This window comes from Pseudorca crassidens, chromosome 15 (genome assembly GCF_039906515.1).
Source record: "Pseudorca crassidens isolate mPseCra1 chromosome 15, mPseCra1.hap1, whole genome shotgun sequence".
NCBI lineage: Eukaryota > Metazoa > Chordata > Mammalia > Artiodactyla > Delphinidae > Pseudorca > Pseudorca crassidens.
In genome coordinates this window covers 73,518,927-73,539,232 of record NC_090310.1, presented here as the reverse complement: position 1 = coordinate 73,539,232, position 20,306 = coordinate 73,518,927, and the positions used below count along the sequence as shown (strand labels likewise).

The window sequence follows — 20,306 nt, the reverse complement described above, 5'->3', positions numbered from 1 at the left end:
TGTTGTTACCTTTTGATGAGATTTGGAAGCCTTTGCTCTGCTAAAAAGGGAGATAAGCAAATGTTAGAAAAATGTTAAATACATACCAGTCGCAAACACACTTTCTCTTTAGTTTGAAACAAGACTTTCTCACTCTGCCTTTCAGTGTTACTTAATGTCCTGTATATACATGCATCCTTACATCCTTTCGGTCACCCCAAATGGTTTATATATCCCACAGTTTAGGAAACAGTGTCCATCTTTTCTGCTTAACTTGGGCTCATCCTTCAGTTCTTAGACTTAATATAAATACCTCAGATTAAATATAAAGTCCTTCCAGGACTACTCCCTAACTGATTACCTTCTCCTTACATAGTAGGCATTAAATACACTTTTACTGAAAGAATATTTCCTCGTAATACTTTTTCATAGCAATTATCACAGTATGCCATGGCGCGTTTCTGTCCATAGTCAGTCTCTTCTTAACTTGGCCATAAATTCTTGTGCACTTCTGTACCCCAGATCTTGACAAAGTGGACCCCCAAGGAATGCAAACGAGATGAAGGAATAAACCCTGCTCTGTTCCTGCAGCCTCCGGCCGGTTTAGCCCCGCCTCCTACCCCCAGCCCCGTCGAGGGCGGTGGGCGGGGCCACGCATGACGCAGGCCGCACGTTGCAGGCCTGAGAAACCGTTGCGCTTCTGAGGAGACGCCTCAACCCGCAGTTACTACAGCGCTAGGAGCTTCCGCCTCGGCCACCTACATCACCCGCATCACCATGGGAGCAGTGCTGGGCGTCTTCTCCCTCGCCAGCTGGGTGAGTTCGGGGTCTGGTGTCTCCGTCGGTCCTGTGGTTTGGGGGAGGGCGATAAGGGCTCCCCAAGCGCAGACCCCGACGGGCCTGGCGCCCGGGGCCCGGGGTTTGGGGGTCCGGCCCTCGGCTGCAGAGGGTATCCGGGGGCGTCCAGGATAAAATCCGCGATGCCCTGCAATCAGGATCAGGCGGTTCGCCTTCTGTGATTGTGGAGGAACGTAAGAGGCCAGCCCTCCATTGTTTACAATTTTGATTGCCCCGCCCCGTGAGCCGTCCGGCCTCTGGGTTCCTCCGGAGCTGGAATGGGACCTGGGACTGAGCTCGGCTCCCGGGGCCCGGGCTCTCTGGTTCACTTCCAAGCACCTTCTTAAGGTGGCGTCATTTATTTGAGCGGGGGTGGGTGGGGCTTGAATAATATTTTTATCCCCTAGCACAGGATTTGCCAAAGCTACAGAGTCTATGGCAGAGGTGAGATTTTAACCGAGGCCTGTCTGCGGTTCTGGCGCAGTGGAAAGACGGCCTCGTGGGTTATTATTCAGAATTGGAAGTCATGGCCTGAACATTTGGGGACCCTGTACAAGTCATTTCTTTCTGGTTTACCTTAAGATGAGGACAGTCACCCCAGCATTCCTCGCCTCAAGAGCTGTTGTGAGGATGAAGTGGATAAATCGGTTGAATCACTCTGTAGATTGTAAACGCCTTTTAAAAATTCCTTTTAAAAAAGGAATTTTGGGATCTATGGAAGAGAATATGATGAGTTCACTCATACACTCGCTTCCGAGGAGCATGATTCCTTAACTGCCACTACTTTTTCTTAGGGACAGAATGTATTTTCCATCCTTTAAGGTTGTTGATCTTAAATGAAAAAGGCAGTTGGTCTTTTAAGGGCCTAGGTTGTAGTGGCTCTCCAGTTTTTCAACCTTGACCCAAAGTAAGAATAAATTTTACGTGCTTGATTTAATATACCCATTTATACACAGGTTGAAATAATTCTTACCTTTGCCCCCTGCTGTACAATTTTTCTTTTCTTTCACATTAAAAAAAAAAATCCTGGTCAGTTGATTTTCTTTCTTTCTTTCTTTTTTTTTTTTTTTTACAGTTTACTAGTGGGTCAAACTCACTGTTTACAAAATAGATTTAGAAAAAAAAATAGTTAAGAAGGAAATTAATTAGGGCGTGAATTGGTAATTTGAAACTGGAAACACATTTTGGCTTTGATGTAAAGCTGAGATTTGAATTGATGCCATCAAAGCATTTCTACCTATAAATCACTTTTATATTTTATTAATTCCTTTTGTTCAAGAGGAGCAGCAAGGAATTCAGTGTACCAGAGAATGGAATGAGTGAGGGGAAGAATAATAGAAAATGAAGTCAGAAAAGTAAAGGGAGCCAGATCACGTAGATACCCATTGGCCAATTTAAGGACATTGGCTTTTACTCTTATGTGATTATGGGGATCCGTTACGGAAAGGAGGAATGATGTGATCTGACCAGTGTTTTAACAAGGTTGCTGTGTGGAGAAAAGATGTTAGAAAAGAAAGGGTAAAGCAGTGTAGGGGAGGAAAAACTTCCATTCTCAATGGGTTAGTGGTTGGGGCCTGCGAATTAAACTGAGAAAAGACAAATTAGCAAGAGAAAAAAAGAGTTCATGTACTTGTGCAACCCACATACACGCAGGGGTTCTTGGTGATGAATAACTCAAAGAGGTGGTTAGAATATAGGGCTTATTATATGCCTGACTTAATTGGGGTTAGGGTTAGGATTGGGTGGGGCAGAAAAGGGCTTCCATGGGAATAACAAATAGGTTTCTTTAGGAAAGACAAATGGGTTTTTAGGAGAACAAACAGGAGATAAGAAAGTTTGTGATAGTACTTGTTTCTGTGAGTGCAGAGGTCTTTTTATCTTCTTCGTGGCCATAAAACTTCCTTGGAGAGACAATTTATGGCAGTTGTTGCTTTCAGTCAGATGAGAAAAGCTCTGAGAAGGCATTTTTTTCTGCTTCTTTTGAATCTCACATGTCTTCATCTGAAAATAATTTTTATACTAACTCAGGGTTCTGAATGGGTTGCTATAGCAGCGAGACAGGAGCTATTGCATTTAATCCAGGTGAGGGATAATAGTAGTGGCTTGGACCAACGTGATAGCTGAGGATGCTATGAAAGTGGCCAGATTCCGGATACATTTTGAGGATAGAGCTGATGTGCTGACAAATGGAATGAGGGTTTTGGAAAAAGAGAAGGCATGGAGGATGACTCCAAGATTTTTGGCAACAGTCACATACTCTTCCTTTGGCAACAGGAAGAGTATGTGACGCAACCTGGGTCCTTGGACTCTTTAATCAACAGAAATTGATAAGAGGCCAGAGGAGAATTTCAGCCAAGCAAGAGAGAGAAAAACAAGTAACAGATGGGGGAACTGGTTCCTTAAATGGGATATGGGTAGGGGCGGATCAGTGGGTTGAGCAAGAGGTGTGGCTTAGGTAATCTGCTCTCCCCCTTGGTGGGGCTCTGTGCAGGGGTCGCGCACAGTACCCTGCTATTGCTCTGTGCACCTCCGAAGTGGCAGTTGGTTTGTGGCTTTTTTGTATCTTACCGTTCATGTGTGCAGTTATTTTGAGTCCCTTATAGTTTCTTTGTATTCTGTTGCTCAAGGGTTAGTCCATGTGCAAGCACTCAGGTAAAGGGTCCCAGGCTCCAGCCTCTCTCAAATAGAGTTGTTTACTGAGAGGGAGAAGTGACATAACATAGAGTAGGACAAGTTTGTTCCACAGATTGAGTACCTACTGTGTAAAGGTGCAAGAGATATAACACTAGGTGGGCCCCCCTCAAGGTACAAGATGTAAACAGGTAAGTAGGTGTATTGGTTTGCCAGGGCCTCATAACAAAGTACCGCAGAATGGGTGACTTAAATTACAGAAATTTATTGTCTCATGGTATTAGAGACTAGAAGTCTGAGATTAAGGTGTCAGCAGGGTTGGTTCCCTCTGAGGGTGGTGAGGTAGACTCTGTTCCAGGCCTCGTCCCCGGTTCCTGGGGGTTTGGTAGCCATCTTTGCTGTTCCTTTGCCTTATCAGGCTCTGCCTTCATCTTCACATGACGTTCTCCCTGTGATGCATGTCTGTGTCCAGATTTCTCCATTTTATGACATCAGCCGTGTTTGATTAGGGGCCCACTCTTCTCCAGTATAACATCATTTTACCTAATTACATCTGCGGCAACCCTGTTTCCAAATAAGGTCACATGCTGAGGTACTGGGGATTAGGACTTAAAACCTACGAATTTTGGAGGACACAATTCAACCTAAAGCAAACAGTAGGCAACTATCATTAGTTTATTTAATTGGCTGGGGGGAAAAATAGCTAAAGGGAGTCAGGAGTGTGAGACTACAGACAAAATAAACCCGTAGCAATTAGTGTCATTGTTTTCAGGTGTAAAATGTCTGTATTTCTATCTGCGACCAGATACAGACTTCTATTACAGTCTTTTGACCCAGATTGCAGTTAAGAGTTGGAGATGAGCCTGGGTGGTCAGTTCCCCGTGGCTGTTTTGATTATGGATATTAACGGTTACCTTGATATACAGAGCCCCTGCTATGAAAGGCATTGTGCTAGGTGCTATGTATTCCTGACATTATCTCATAAAAGATTATTACTGGGACCATACTGTAAAACCAGAATCCCCCAGCGTTGCATTTGCTGCTTCTGCTGGTGATTCTGAACTAGCCTATCCTTGTAATGTGACTTCATAACATCACCTGTCAAAGCAATTCAGGTGGTTTCCTATTCAAGTGTATAGAAGAATGACAAAGTATATCCTCTCATCTGGAATGCTCATTAGGAGAATTTAGCTGACCAAAGATCCAGGTTACTTTTTTTGCTTTAATTGAGGTAAAATTCATATTACATAAAATTAACTATTTTAAAGTGACATTCAGTGACATTTAGTATATTCACAGTGTTGGGCTATCATCATACCTGTCTGAGTCCAAAACATTTTCATCACCCCAAAGACAAACTCGATTTCTGTTTAGCAGTCTACTCTCTTCTCCCCACTCCCTCCAGCCTCTGGAAACCACTAATCTGCTTTCTATCTCTGGATTTACCTATTCTGGATATTTCATATGAATGAAATCATACAATATGTGACCTTTTGTGTCTGGCTTCTTTCACTTAGCATGATGTTTTCTAGGTTCACCTATGTTGTACCAGCTATCGGTACTTCATTTTTATGGCCAAATAACATTCCATTTTGCAGGTATACCACATTTTACTTATCCATTCATCAGTTGATAGACATTTGGATTGTTTCTGCCTTTTGACAATTGTAGATGGTGCTACCTTGAACATTCATATACAAGTTTTTGTTTGAATACCTGTTTCAGTTCTTTCGGGTGTATATGTAAGAGTGTAGTTACTGGGCCATATGATAATTCTATGTTTGACTTTGAGGAATCTCCAGGTTACTTTTTTTTTTTAAATAAATTTATTTATTTTTGGCTGTGTTGTGTCTTCATTGCTGTGCGTGGGCTTTCTTTAGTTGCGGTGAGCAGGGCTACTCTTCGTTGTGGTGTGCGGGCTTCTCATTGCCATGGCTTCTCTTGGTGTAGAGCATGGGCTCTAGGCACATGGGCTTCAGTAGTTGTGGCACGTGGGCTCAGTAGTTGTGGCTCGCGGGCTCTAGAGCGCAGGCTCAGCAGTTGTGGCGCACGGGCTTAGTTGCTCCGCAGCATGTGGGATCTTCCCAGACCAAGGCTCGAACTCCAGGTTACTCTTGAATGGAGCCGAATGTCTCTTGCTTTCATTATTTATAAGGGTTTCCATGTAATGTTGCCTTATGCTGTAATATCAGATTTGGTAGCTAGGATTCCCAGAAAACAGCAAGTGGAGTTAGTTTCTATTTTTCTCAGTGTTATTGTTTTTAAATAAAATATGCTGTCTGTGAGAACATAACCAACATTTATTGGGCTTTTACTGTGTTTTAGGCACTGTGTTGTGTGCTCATTTAATATAGCAATGTCTGAGGGAGGAAGATTCTGTTATTGAGTTTAATTTACAGATGGAGAAATAAGCTTACATTATGTAACTTGTTGAGGTAAAGTGGCAGAAATAATATCAACTCCAGAGCCCATGCTTTTAACCACTTCCTCCCAGCTATAGTTCTCAGTTAAAACTCTCAAAGCCTGGTTGGCCTCATCTTCTGTTCTGGATGTCACAAAGGAGTCCACTGAAGGAGGTCTCAAATGGTAATGATGTGCTTATTACAGGTTCCATGCCTTTGCGGTGGTGCATCATGTTTGCTGTGTAGCTGCTGTCCCAACAGTAAGAATTCCACTGTGACTCGCCTCATCTATGCTTTCATCCTCTTCCTGGGCACTATTGTATGTTGTATCATGTTTCATGAAGGGATGGAAACTCAGCTGAAGAAGGTAAGTAGAGGTAACCATAACCTTATTTAACATAGTGGTTTTTATTATTTTTATATTTTGCAGAGTTTTAGTTGTAATTAGTACTTACTTCTTCACTGTTGTGAAAGTCAAGTTCGTTGGATTTGTTGGCATTTTAAATTTTGGTCATAGTCAAGACACAGAATATAAAGGTATCAGTCTTTTCCCAAAGTAAAGGTAGTCAGAATGAACATCTTTAGTCTAACAGCTTTGGGAAAGATATTAAAAGAGTGGCCCTAAAACTTTATCTTTTCTTATATGTTTAGTTTTAAACATTTAAACTAGACTGGCCCTTCACCTTCAGAAGGAGTGGGTTGTAGCATGAAAACTCATGGGAAAATGGGAGATAACCTCATCCACAGGTAAGGGCCAAAAAGAGAGCACTCAGGACTTCCCTCGTAGTCCAGTGGTTAAGAATCCGCCTTCCAATGCAGGGGACGCGGGTTTGATCCCTGGTCGGGGAAGTAAGATCCCACATGCCGTGGAGCAACTAAGCCCGCGGGCTGCAACAAAGAGTCTGCACGCTGCAATGCAAGATCCTGTGTGCTGCAGCTAAGAGCCAACGTAGCCAATAAACAAATAAATAAAATATTAAAAAGAAAAGAGAGAGAGAGAGCTCTTGCCTTTTATTTTCAAAATGCAACTTGTTTATTCTATTTGGTGACAAGATTGTAAGTGAATTGGAAGGCAAAGAGAGAAGTCCCACAGGAGAGTCTTGCAGTTGTTTAAGTGGTCAGTTTTAAAAATCCAGGCTTTCCTATTGTGGAATAGAATCTCTCTTTAAATGTGGATATTCCCATAACATTAAAATTGCTTTTTCCAGATTCCTGGATTCTGTGATGAAGGACTTAAAACCAAGGTGGCTGATATAATCATGGATAAACATTGTGATGTGCTGGTTCGTTATAAAGCCGTATATCGAATCAACTTTGCCTTGGCCGTCTTTTTCTTTGCCTTCTTTCTGCTCATGTTAAAAGTGAAAACGAGTAAAGATCCCAGAGCAGCGATACACAATGGGTTTGTAGGAATTATTTATTATTAACTTGTTATGTTATGATGTGCACCCTCCCCTTCAGCAGTTAATGTTGCCATTTTGATGAAAGCAGTAGAGTATGTAAATCAGTGGCCCAGATGTATTTCCGACCTACTATACATGGGAAGTTGTTTCAACATCATTTTCAGTTGGAGCCCTGCAGCATGGAAGAGGTAGAGTGGACAAGGACAATCTTGTCTTTTTCCTGTATTTTTTAAAAATACCTTTGCTTAAAGTGCCTAGATTTTTATGGAACACCTATGAAACAGTTCAAGCATTGTACTAAGTACTACACACACACACACATTTTTTCTTTCTGTTGTTAAAAGATAAACATTTACCTGACATATTTAAACAGTATACAGAAAGATAAATAGTGAATATATTTGGGCCCCTGATTCACATATTCTGTCGCTTCCCGTTCCTGATCCCCGGTTCCCCTTTACAGGGAGGTTAAATAAATTGCCTAAGATGTCTCAGCTAGTGAGGGTTGGAGCTAGGATTGAAACTCAAGTCTGTCCAGCTCCAAAGCTGCTTTCTTTACACTCTGCCATACAAGGCAGTCTTTAAAGATTGACTGAAAGCCAGGTTTGGTCCTGGCCTTTGCCAGTGACGAACTGTGTGATTGTGGGCAAGGCATTTATGTCCAATCGCCTGATGTGCGGCAAGCCAACCTGAGATGCTGAGGTTTGCAGCAGAGACGGGAAGACAGACCTCAGATCTGCCTCCCCGAAGGCGAGAGGCTTTAGTTATTTATGGGATAGAGAAGCAGAGTAGTCTTAGGTTTGGGGAAAGGGAATTGGAGGTAAGGAAAAGGTGAGGTAATCAGTGTTCTGCACAGGTGTATCTGAATTACATGCTTCTTAATAGGATGTATGTTCAAAAATGGAGATGCTTAGCATAATCTGAGGGTAGAGTTTTTGGCACTCTGACATAAAAAGGATCATTCATTTTTGGCACTGACATCAAAAGGGTTATTCATTGCACATCTGTGCAGGCCCTGTCTTAGGGTCAGTGGTCCCGACCAGTCTTAGGCAGCTTGAACTGGATAAAAACTAACTCCCAGTTTCTGAAAAACGGCTTAAGCCCCCGTTACTATAGTGACCCACGAGTCAGAGGCACGTTTTCTACAGGGGTAGTTAAAAAAGAGTCTTGTGGTATATTATCTAGGCCATATGAAGGTTGGAGGGTATGAAATTTGAAAAAAAAAAATTACGATGAGCCTTTTGAAGGCAAGGCTGCAAGCGGGGGTGGTTCTATAACCAGCTGTTCCCTTAGCACTGTTGTGTAAGGCAAGCTCAAGAATTTCTGTTGGGCACCAGTGTCTGTTAACTATGGGGCACAGTTTCAGGATGGGTTTTTTAACACTATGGGGCATGGTTTTACCATGTTGTAAAGGAAGGATTTGGTGATTCACTTTCCCCCAGATCTAAGTTGATTGCTTTATATTTAGCTAACATCGTTAGTTTAGAATGCTCCAAAATTCTAGAAAAAGGCCTATCTTTAAGTGCTAAAAGTAGGGAAATAACATGTTTCTTTCTTGTGAATGTGCATGATTTGGTCTCTGTGCTAACGTTTGTCCTTAAGTTGTGTGAAGTATTGAGTGAAATAGTTTCATGTCAAATGAAGAAATAAGCCTAATCATGTTGGAAGTGGCTAGTAAGGCTTTATTTTTGCATTTTAGAAATTCATTTTTCTCAGTGTAAGGGCAAAAATTAGCATTTCATAAGTGTACTTTTATATTTTAATAGGTTTTGGTTCTTCAAAATTGCTGCCATTGTTGGTATCATGGTTGGATCTTTCTATATCCCTGGGGGCCACTTCACCACAGGTATGGTTCACTATTAGGGGGGTCAATTATAATATATACAAACTCTACAAATGATTGAGTTAAAGCTACATTTTCATTACTGATTTTTGCAGAACTGGTAATTAAATGAGATGGTGTCCAATTACCATGACTTGGTACTAATATTAAGATATTAATTGATTGATTAAAGCCGGGAGGCATTCAGCCCACTTCTCAGCTATTCTGGAACCATATGTTCGTTTGCCAATATTTTAATAGTTTCTCTTCTCACTTGGCAATACCATGTTAATCGGAGAGCTTGTCAACGTAAGGGCTTGTAACCATGTGTTCCACTATTCCTGTCTTAACCTGCTTCCTTATCGTGACATCTGTGGATTTCCACTGTGATTTTTATCCCTGTAAGTAAAGGAAAGGGCTTATATCTTTTCCATTTGGAATGTCAGACCCTAGGCTCCCCTTGGCACAAGCTAGAACAAGTTTGAAAAGGTCTGAAACCCAACAGAACACTTCTCAGAGAATGCCTTTGAGTTTGGAATTGCAATAATCTTGCTGTACTGCTGGAGACAATGTCTTTATTACCTCTCTATTACTTGAATTGAAATCTTTTTAGAATGTTGGACAGTAACATTCTGAAATGTTGCTCCTATGGTGAAGAGTAACTGTGCTTTTGGTTTGTAGCCTGGTTTTTTATTGGCATGGTGGGGGCTGCCTTCTTCATCCTCATCCAGCTGGTGCTGTTGGTGGACTTTGCTCACTCTTGGAATGAATCATGGGTAAATCGAATGGAAGAAGGGAACCCAAGGTGCTGGTATGCGGGTAGGTATCTAAACCCCTATGAGAGCCATACTGCATTATGCTACGTTAAATAGGGTGAAAATTGGTCCTCGTTAGTATAAGAGTTTGTTATGACTGTGGGCATTCATGTTTGTTTTCTTTTTTCTAGCTTTACTGTCTGTCACAAGCATGTTTTATATCCTGTCAATCATCTCTGTCGTATTGCTCTACACATACTACACCAAACCAGATGGCTGCACAGAAAACAAGTTCTTCATCAGTTTTAATCTGATCCTTTGCATTGTGGTTTCTATTATGTCAATCCATCCAAAAATTCAGGTATGGTTGTGATTTCTGCTTCTTCCTCCTGTGAAGGATTTTTAATGAATGCTAAACTTGAAACCTAGGTGACCTGTTGTATGAATTTATGTCCAAGTTTATCTACTTAAACATTTTTCTACTTCAACACGATAAAGTCTTCTTAATTATAACTTAATCACTCTAAAATGTGCCATGGAGGGCCAGTAAATGAATAATTTCCCTATTATTTAAGAAAAAAATCTATGTAACTTGAGAATTTATCATTCTTATAAAATTGTTTATATCATGAGACTGATTCTTAGGAATCTTTAGCAAAGATATTTTAGGGGAATTCAACTAGAAAAAATAATTGATTTTAATATTTAAAACAACTCATGCTCCTGAGTTTCCTCATTTAAATACAATATTTTTAAAATTCAGATATGAATTTAGGTGTGAAAAGAACATCTAGACATCACCTCTCCTTTTTTATTTTTATTATTATTATTATTTTTTTTTTTTTTTTTTTTTTTTTTTGCGGTACGCGGGCCTCTCACTGTTGTGGCCCCTCCCCTTGGGGAGCACAGGTTCCGGACGCGCAGGCTCAGCGGCCATGGCTCAGGGGCCCAGCCGCTCCGCGGCATGTGGGATCCTCCCGGATCGGGGCACGAACCCGTGTCCCCTGCATCGGCAGGCGGACTCCCAACTACTGCGCCACCAGGGAAGCCCTCTCCTTTTTAAAAAAAAAAAAAGTTATTTTATTTTTGGCTGCGTTGGGTCTTTGTTGCTGGGCATGGGCTTTCTCTAGTTGCGGTGAGCGGGGGCTACTCTTCGTTGCGGTGCGCGGGCTTCTCATTGCGGTGGCTTCTCTTGTTGCGGAGCTCCGGCTCTAGGCGTGTGGGCTTCAGTCGTTGTGGCTCGCGGGCTCTAGAGCGCAGGCTCAGTAGTTGTGGCGCACGGGCTTAGTTGCTCCACGGCATGTGGGATCTTACCGGACCAGGGCTCGAACCCGTGTCCCCTGCATTGGCAGGCAGATTCTTAACCACTGCGCCACCAGGGAAGCCCACCTCTCCTTTTAAAAGTGAGAAAACCGAAGTTCCAGAGAGGTGATGGGTCACCAAGCTAGCCAGTGGCAAAGCTTAGCTTAGATTTCACTGTACCAAGGAACTAGTAGTAAATCTAAGCCTTTGTATGATCTACAGGAATTTCCAGGATTATGAAATGCCTGAGAACCAGTAGTGCATGCCTCCTCTTTCTTGGTTCTTTTTCAAGCTAACTCAAACTGAAAGGTTACTTGTCATCTTTCAACTGTCAGGCAGAATTAGAAGGTTCTCAATTAATAACAATTCAGTGGGTCCCAGGAAGTATGCTGGGTTTTAGAAATTCAGCCCTTGCAATTCCTATGGCATTGTTTTCTTTTTGATTCTGTAGGAACACCAGCCTCGTTCTGGCCTCCTGCAGTCCTCTATCATCACCCTCTACACCATGTACCTCACGTGGTCAGCCATGTCCAATGAACCTGGTAAGGGAGTTTTAATAACGCATTCATTTGGTGAAAAGAAAGTAAGAAATGAGAATGTCCCTGGAAGCCCAGTGGTTAGGACTCCATGCTTTCACTTCTGTGGGTCTGGGTTTGATCCCTGGTCGGCAAACTAAGATCCTACAAGCCGCGCCACGCAGCCAGAAAAAAAAAGAAAAAGAAAAAAGAAAGTAAGAAATTACTCCTTTGGTGGGTGCAGAAACTAGAGCTGGAGCAAATGTCAGACAAACAAATGAACAGACAAAAAACTTCACTTAAATGTACAGTGTCCACGGTATTTACCTTTCACGTTTTATTCTCCATGTCTATTCATGGCTATTCAGAGCTGACAGCCTAAAGGACCACAGTCCTTTATATAGTCCAGGCTTTTCCCTGGACTAAGTCAAACTAGTTAAGAGCTGAACAAGGCAACATTGTTTTGGCCCTTTGTAGAATTACTTTAATTGAGTGTTACTTTGGTGGTACAGGCTGCAGAAGAAACAGCTGCAGGAAATCTCCTTTTGTAGATCTTACGGGATTGTTTCTCAGTGGGGGTATTTTATGGACTCCTTTTCGAGGAAAACCATTATTTCAGACCATTCAGTGATGACTCAACTTATTTTTATTGTATTCCTATGTAACTATGTAGAAACAAAACTAGGGATAAACTCCTTGTGCTGTTTTTTTTTTTTTGCTAACCAGGCCAAGTTTATTGAATCTAGCCCTATTTTGCAAACAAATTAGTTTTTTTTTTAAGTTTTTATTTTATATTGGAGTATAGTTGATTAGCAATGTTTTGATAGTTTCAGGTGTACAGCAAAGTGATTCAGTTATACATTTTCCCATTTAGGTTGTTACATAATATTGAGTAGAATGTCCTGTGTTATACAGTAGGTCATTGTTGATTATCCATTTTAAATATAGCAGTGTGTACATGTCAATCCCAACCTCCCTAACTATCCCTTCCCCCCCGGTAATCATAAGTTTGTTTTCTAAGTCTGTGTAAACTTGTGCTTTAAACACAACTATAGAGCCAAAAAGACTTGCCAGTTAAATTTCAAACCCAGTGAAATCAAGATTGACATTTATGATATCTGACAAATACTTTGTTGTTGTAGTTTCATTTCCTTTTTTCTAAAACTAAGTCTGTAGTTGCAACACAGATGCGTTACTGACTGCCCAGTTGCAGGTTCTTTGAAGTGTAGCATTCCTATGTTTTAAATCACGAATGAGTGATGTATAGCACACCCCTCAAATCCTTTTGGACCAAGATGAGTTATACTGAAAGATATAAACAGTTTTTCATTTTCAGATCATTCCTGCAACCCTGGCCTATTGAGCATCATTATGCACATGACCTCACCAACCTTGGCTCCTGCAAATGCAACTGCTCTTGCCCCTACTCCTGCTGCACCGTCGCAGAGTGGGCCTTCTCTGAATAAAGAGAACTTTATTGGGCTGGTCGTCTTTGTTCTCTCCCTTTTGTATTCTAGGTAAGTTTAAAAGTACTTAGGACAAAATTCTTAGGAAGGTTAGTAATAGAGTGAAGAAGCTATTTTGCTTTCAAAAAACAGTGAGAAGAATTACAAAAATTTAACTCTTCCTTATTAAAGTCATTGACTTGCTTCAGTTACCTTGCTGTGTACATTTCTTTAAGTTCAGTAAATCCTCTCATCAAATAATTCCTCCCAGGCTTACTAAGAGATATGTTCTCCTTTGTATAGGAGGATAAAGCCTTTACCTGACTCTGGATCAGCTAGAATACTGGCTCTGAAAATTGGTTGGCTTATCTTTTTTTAAAACAATCTTTATTTTCTGATCACTGTAAATAAAATTTAAACAACTACAGAATTTTATACATGAAATGTTAGTCTGTAGTTAATCCAGGACACCAGATATAACCTATGTTAGCAGTATTCACTCATTCTCCCACCCATTTTTATTGATATTGTCTGTATAAGTGCATGTTACTTTAATAATTTTAAAATATGCAATAATCAAAATGGGCAAGGATATATTTATATAAATTAATAGCTTAAGTGAGAACAGTAGGAAATGAAATGGTCCTCCCTCTAAATTTACCTCTGCTATGATTAACATTTTGGTACATATTATTTCAGGCTTTTTTCCTTTGTTTATACTTACTGTCTATTGACCTATCTGTATCTATATAATTATGCATATTTTTATAAATAGTTACATAATTTTATTTATATCACTTGATATCTAATTTTTTCAAAATAAATTGGGAGCGGGCTTCCCTGGTGGCGCAGTGGTTGAGAGTCTGCCTGCTGATGCAGGGGACACGGGTTCATGCCCTGGTCCGGGAAGATCCCACATGCCGCGGAGCGGCTAGGCCTGTGAGCCATGGCCGCTGAGCCTGCACGTCCGGAGCCTGTGCTCTGCAACGGGAGAGGCCACAACAGTGAGAGGCCTGCGTACCACAAAATAAATAAATAAATTGGGAGCATTCTATATAACAGTATATATACTTTCTGAAATGCCTATGAATTGGTCATAATTTGGACAGCTTTGCACATAATGTGTAGATTTATCCTTTTTTCTTTTTTTAATGATTGCTTAAAATATGGGTTGGCAAATAACAGCCCTTTGGGCTGGCTTCCTGTTTTTGTAAATAAAGTTTTATTGGCATACAGCTATGTTCATTTGTTTTCATACTGTCTGTGACTGTTTTTGTTTGTTTTCCTTTGATTCTTGATATTGGGGGCAAAGCTTTTAGTCTTTCACTATTAAGTATGATGTTAGCCCTGACTGTCTGTTTGTTTGTTTGTTTGTTTTTGCGGTACACGGGCCTCTCACTGCTGCGGCCCCTCCCGTTGCGGAGCTCCGGACGCGCAGGCTCAGCGGCCATGGCTCACGGGCCCAGCCACTCCGTGGCACGTGGGATCTTCCCGGGCCGGGGCACGAACCCGTGTCCCCTGCATCGGCAGGCGGACTCTCAACCACTGCGCCACCAGGGAAGCCCAGCCCTGGCTATTTGATAGATGCCCTTTATCAGTTTGAGGATGTTCTTCTCTATTTCTATTTTGAGTTTTTATCATGAAAAAAATATCAGATTTTTGTAAAATGCTTTCTCTTTGTTGAGATGTTCATGTGGGTTTTGTCCTTTATTTGTATGTACTTTTTTATTCAGTCATTTAACAAACTTTTAGTGAATATCTGCTGTGTACTAGAAATGCATAGATGACTAAGGTCATTGTCAAAAAGTTCTATGAATAGCAAGGAAGACAGGAACAGTAAGTGATATAGCAGAAGGAAGAGTAAGGAGCTGTGGGAATTTAATCCAGCCTAGTGATAGGGTGATGCCAGGGAAGACCTCCTAGAGGGCACAGCATGATCAGAGAATTTAAAGGGTGATTAAGTTAGCTGGGAGAAGGTGGGGAGTGCATTCCAAGCAAAGGAGAGAGGTACTTGTGAAGTCCTGAAGCAGACATTGAGAGCATAGTATGTTTTGGGAAACTCCTAGGCAGTTAAACCCTCAAATTGTAACTGATGAGAGTACTGTCTCTGTCTTGTGATGACAGGCATTTAAGCAAACCCTTCAGAAGCCCTTCGGTCCCCAAAGCAGGAGCAGTTCAGAAATAACCTTCATGTGTATAGACCAGTGACAGCATTTCGTGTTCATGGCCCCTTTCTTTTTTTTTTTTTTTGCGGTACGCGGGCCTTTCACTGTTGTGGCCTCTCCCGTTGCGGAGCACAGGCTCCGGACGCGCAGGCTCAGCGGCCATGGCTCACGGGCCCAGCCGCTCCGCGGCATGTGGGATCTTCCCGGACCGGGGCACGAACCCATGTCCCCTGCATCGGCAGGCGGACTCTCAACCACTGTGCCACCAGCGAAGCCCAATGGCCCCTTTCTGACTTACCTTCTTGGGGTCGCTCTCCAGCATCCGCAATGCCAGCAATAGCCAAGTAAGCAAGCTGACCCTGTCAGGAAGTGACAGCGTGATCCTCCGTGATACGACTGCCAACGGCGCCAGCGATGAGGAAGATGGACGGCCTCGGCGGGCTGTGGACAACGAGCGAGAGGGCGTGCAGTACAACTACTCCATATTCCACCTCATGCTCTGCTCGGCTTCCTTGTACATAATGATGACCCTGACCAACTGGTACAGGTAGGAGGCAGAGAGAGAGAGAATCGAGGGAAAAACACTTAGCCCCTCAGGGTTGCCTGTAAAGTCTCCATCCATTGTCCTGACTTCAGAATCCCCTTTCTTTACCCTTATAATGAAGTTGTGTTCAGTGCTCTTTTCTGAAATACTTTTGACTTTTTCTCCTCTTGCATTTGAAATCCAGTTGGAATTCTTACGGTGAAAATCACGGGAAGCCCTTCCAAACTTGAGTTACTTGAGAGAGAAAATCATGACATTAAGTGAGCTGACTTGTCTTTGTTCCCTGATTTTTCTCTGTCTAGAGATGTCCGTATAGAGTATTCTGATCAAAGTAATCATGTGGTAAGGAAGGAGAGTTTCAGGGAGGTCATTTCAATCTAGACTTTGACCAATATGTAGAAGAGCTAGATGTTCCTGAAGAACTTTTTGCAAGGAATAGTCACAGTTCTTCATGCAGGCAAGAAGATAAAAGCTGTTTGAGAGGCAGAGTTCCCTGGTCATAAAAACTAAAAATCACAGCTTTCTCAAGTCTCTTCTAGAAACTTACTAGGGAGTCGTGTCAGTCGAATTTCACTGGAGCATTTCTTAGCTTTTGCTGAGGGGCTGCTGAATGCTGAAATTAGGCTCCTTTACCTACCTCTCTGCTGTTTTCTTAGCCCTGATGCAAACTTCCAGACCATGACCAGCAAGTGGCCAGCTGTGTGGGTCAAGATCAGTTCCAGCTGGGTCTGCCTCCTCCTCTACGTCTGGACCCTTGTGGCTCCGCTCGTCCTCACCGGTCGAGACTTCAGCTGAAGCTCTGAGTGCCAAGGACACACTGAAATTCATAAAGGTCTCCTTTGCTGAAAGCTCACATCCCTTTTACTTTTGCTTCAACTAATATATTAAGCAAACTCTCTGCAAATAAGACTATATCCAAGTTTATATCAGAGGGCAAGAGTGAATGATGCTTGATGCAGGATCAGAACTTTTCGTTTATATCTATATTATGTTTATTTGTAAGGATATAGAGTAAAAGGAACGTTTTGCCTTTTAAAGTGAACTACAGCTGTGCTGTGAAGAGAGTTCTTTATTAAGACTTATAGGTTCCTACAACTTTGATTTAACATGTAAGACAGAAAAATGTTGGATATTTGAGGCTGTCGTTAATATATTTCTATTGCAAAATCTTTAAAAAGCATAGTAATTATAATAATGCATTTCTATGACAGTTTTCTTCTGTGAAAGTCTTGTGTGAAACAAGCTCTTTGTTCAGTCCTTAAACTCATAGTGCTTGGGGAGAGGAATACATGTGTGGGTCTTGCCCCAGAAGAGGGGTTGCTAGTATGGCTACTGTTTCTATATCTTGAGTTTTTTCGTTTACTTTTTTTTATACTACAGTCTTGATGCTGCTTGATTTAAGCCTGTGGCTTTGCCAGAAATGTTAATTTCAATTAAATGCTTTGTAGGTTTGGTTAAACTGAAGATTCACTTGGGAAAACTGTGCAACTTTAGTCTGTGTAATTATCTTGTTATGAGTATGTAAAAGTATAATGCATGTGAATTTATTATTTGCACTATAAAGGTATTTGATTAAAATAGAAAGACAAGCTTTTAAGGCCCTTTCTTTAACAGCTTTTATCAGTTAGCAGCCATTCTATGTTTTTCTTTTTTTTTGGACATATGGACAGTCAGGTTTATAAATCATCTTGCAGAATGCTCCTGTTCCTTCTAAAACTTAAGGTCTGGCTGGTGAGTAGAGTCTTGAACTCATTTGGAAATGGTACTAAATATCTTTTCTGGGCAAGACACTTGGGTAGATGAGCGAGAAGGTCAGCACTGCCGGGAAGCTTTCGGGAGAGGCAGCACACAGGGCGGTAGAACAGAACAGCGCACTCAGGGAAGATTTACTGCGCGTTCTGTACCAGGCCCTGTCAGGTTCTGGGATGCACCTTTCAACATGACAGGCAGCGGCTCTGCCATCTTGGACTTAGAGTTTCGAGGAGGATATAATGAGCTGACAGGTAGTACAACGTGTTGTGATTAGTGCTGTGATTTAGGAATTGCAGAGAACTCAAAGTAGAGGTGCTAGGTTGGGGTGTCATGGTAGGCTTCTTGGAAAAAGTGTTGTCTAAGCCAAGAAACGTTAGGAGTTAGCTAATAAAAGAGAAATGGGGAAGTGGAATGGCATTGCTGAAGGGTAGACTAAATGGTATGTTAAGGGTAGGGAGATTAAAAAAAAAAAAAACATGTTCAGTGAAGCTGTAAAGGGGAGAAGTGGGCAGGGACTAGGTCACGAAGGGCTTTGTAAACCACACTGAAGAGTTTGGACCTTATGCGAGGGCAACAGGGAACATATTCACATATTCAGAGTGACGTGGATGAATGATGTCTTGAGTCACTGTGGCTGATATATGGAGAATGGATTTAGGGACATGAGACCGGGGCAGTCCATATAATAAGATTTGAAACAAAGAAGTCAAAGTGAGGATGGAGAGAAACTGACAGCTGAGAGTTACTGAGTAATTAAAAATTTTAACTTGGCAATTGATTAGCTATGGGGGAGAGGTAGATTCCTGAGTCATGCTGATTTAATCACCTGAGTGTATGGTGGTTCCGTTTATATGGTGAGAAAAACCGGAAGGGGAGGAACAATTTGCACTAGAAGAGAAGATGGGAGGTGGTCCCTCAAGATGGCTAAGAGTCAGACTGTTTAGGTTTGCAAACAAGCTTTGCCATTTTCTATCAGTCAGACTGGTCAGTTAATACTTATTGAGTATATACTATGCTTTATGACCTTGGGCAAATGACAATCTGTCTGAGCCTCAGTGTTTCCTTTGTTTGGAAGTTTATCTTAGTACAAAAGATTGTTTAGGGAGTAAAACTACTTTGCAAGGTGCTTAACCCATTTTAAGCATATCTGGTGGTAGCTGCTAATCTCCGTGTGGGCTAATATGAGACCAGACAATAGTCAAAGGTCAGAGATATTCACCCATAATCTGGTGGAGGTTAGATTTGAGGTGTTCTTACAGAATTAAACAGATGGGACATAGAGGGGACAGTATCAGTTGAGCTGTAGGTGAGGGGTCAGGAAACAGGGCTTGATATGAAGTGTTGGAACCACCACCATTTAAACCAGTACCTTATGCCGTGGTTCAGAGATAAAGTTGCCAGGGATTTGGGGGGCAGTTCGGGGAGGTGTAGCCCCTTACTTTGCCATTGAAAAGCAATCACCTCATTTTCCTTAAAGCAGGGCCAGCCAGTTTTAAGACTTTTAAAGGTCCTGAACTTCCAGAACATTACCGTGTACCATCCCCCGCCTTATGTCCTTTAAGGTAAAAGCAATACTAAACTGTAAAGTAAATGTAACAAAGTCCAATAAAGGTTTTATTTTCTTCTCATGATGACAACTTTGATATTAATTTGAAATAACAAATTCTCTTTAAAAACGAGAGGGCAGTGTCCCTGCTTTGCTTGTCTATACCCTAAGAATAAGTTAAAGTTGGCCTGTTGCTAGGACACCCAGTAGTTTACTCAAGACTCAAGTGAATTACACACGTTGAGTGCTGAATTATACACATGCATAAAATATGTCAGTATTTTCGGTAAGCCCAGGATTATACTATAAAGCAAGGGAGTATTGAATCCTCAGACCTCATGGTGTTATCGCATTCCAGAAGAGTCACCTGGTGTCTTATCACCATGAACAGGCCTCTCTGTCCCCCACTGTTGCAGATTGGGGTCCCTGGCTTTGAGGTCAGCAGTGTGCGCTAGGAATTCATCAAAGGCAACATCGTGGCTGCCAATTACATGCTTAGAGCTGGGAGAAAGCTTATAGGCAGGCCCTTGTTGGATTTCCCTGTCTGGGTTGCTCTTGCTAGGTACTCAGTTGGATGGGAAATAAAACTCTTGACAACCAAAGATACTCCCAAAGAATGGCCATAGACCTGGTTTTCAGTGCTTTTTGATGTTCTGGGCCAAACCATGACTGAGGCCTAATTTAAACCAGGACAGCTTCTTCGTCCACTCCAAGTCCTGCTTGATTATATTTTTCTTTTTACACAGTCAAGCTCAAATGAGTATCCAGTAATATGACTCATGCATTTGATCTCTGTGGATTGATGGCAGATGCCAGGCTTACGCTTATTAATGGGAGCTGCTGTTCATCTCTTTACACTTGTGCGTTTGTCTATCCATCCTGTTAGCTAGGAGCCCAAATCAGGCAGCCTACTCAGTGGTCTCCTAATTACTGCTGAATGACTCAAGCCACGTGATGCCTATAGCCTCAGGTGAAGAAAAATGAGAGCTACCCCAAAATAGCAACATGTACCAAGCAATGAACAGACATTATCTACAGCCCTGTAAGGTGCTGATGGTTCTCCCCCTTTTATAGATCAAACCAAGGTGTAGAGAAGTTAGTGTCTTGCCCACAGGTACTTAGTAAGAGGCAAAGCAGAGAAACAAACCCAGGGCTTGATTTTTTCCAATTAGACGCCAATTTCCCTTGGCCCATAAGGATGTAGGAGA

General features: G+C 41.8%; 1 protein-coding gene across 1 annotated transcript; it reads left to right on the top strand.

Annotated features, from left to right (window-relative positions):
* Positions 1–631: 631 nt before the first annotated feature.
* On the top strand, positions 632–19,183 carry SERINC3 (serine incorporator 3). The gene is made up of 10 exons (XM_067708218.1): positions 632–795; positions 6,055–6,216; positions 7,058–7,251; positions 9,019–9,098; positions 9,756–9,893; positions 10,021–10,190; positions 11,583–11,673; positions 12,983–13,163; positions 15,576–15,803; positions 16,457–19,183. The coding sequence occupies exons 1-10, from the start codon at positions 757–759 to the stop codon at positions 16,593–16,595; spliced, it is 1,422 nt and encodes a 473-aa protein (XP_067564319.1). The 5' UTR covers positions 632–756; the 3' UTR covers positions 16,596–19,183.
* The last annotated feature ends 1,123 nt before the right edge of the window (positions 19,184–20,306 follow it).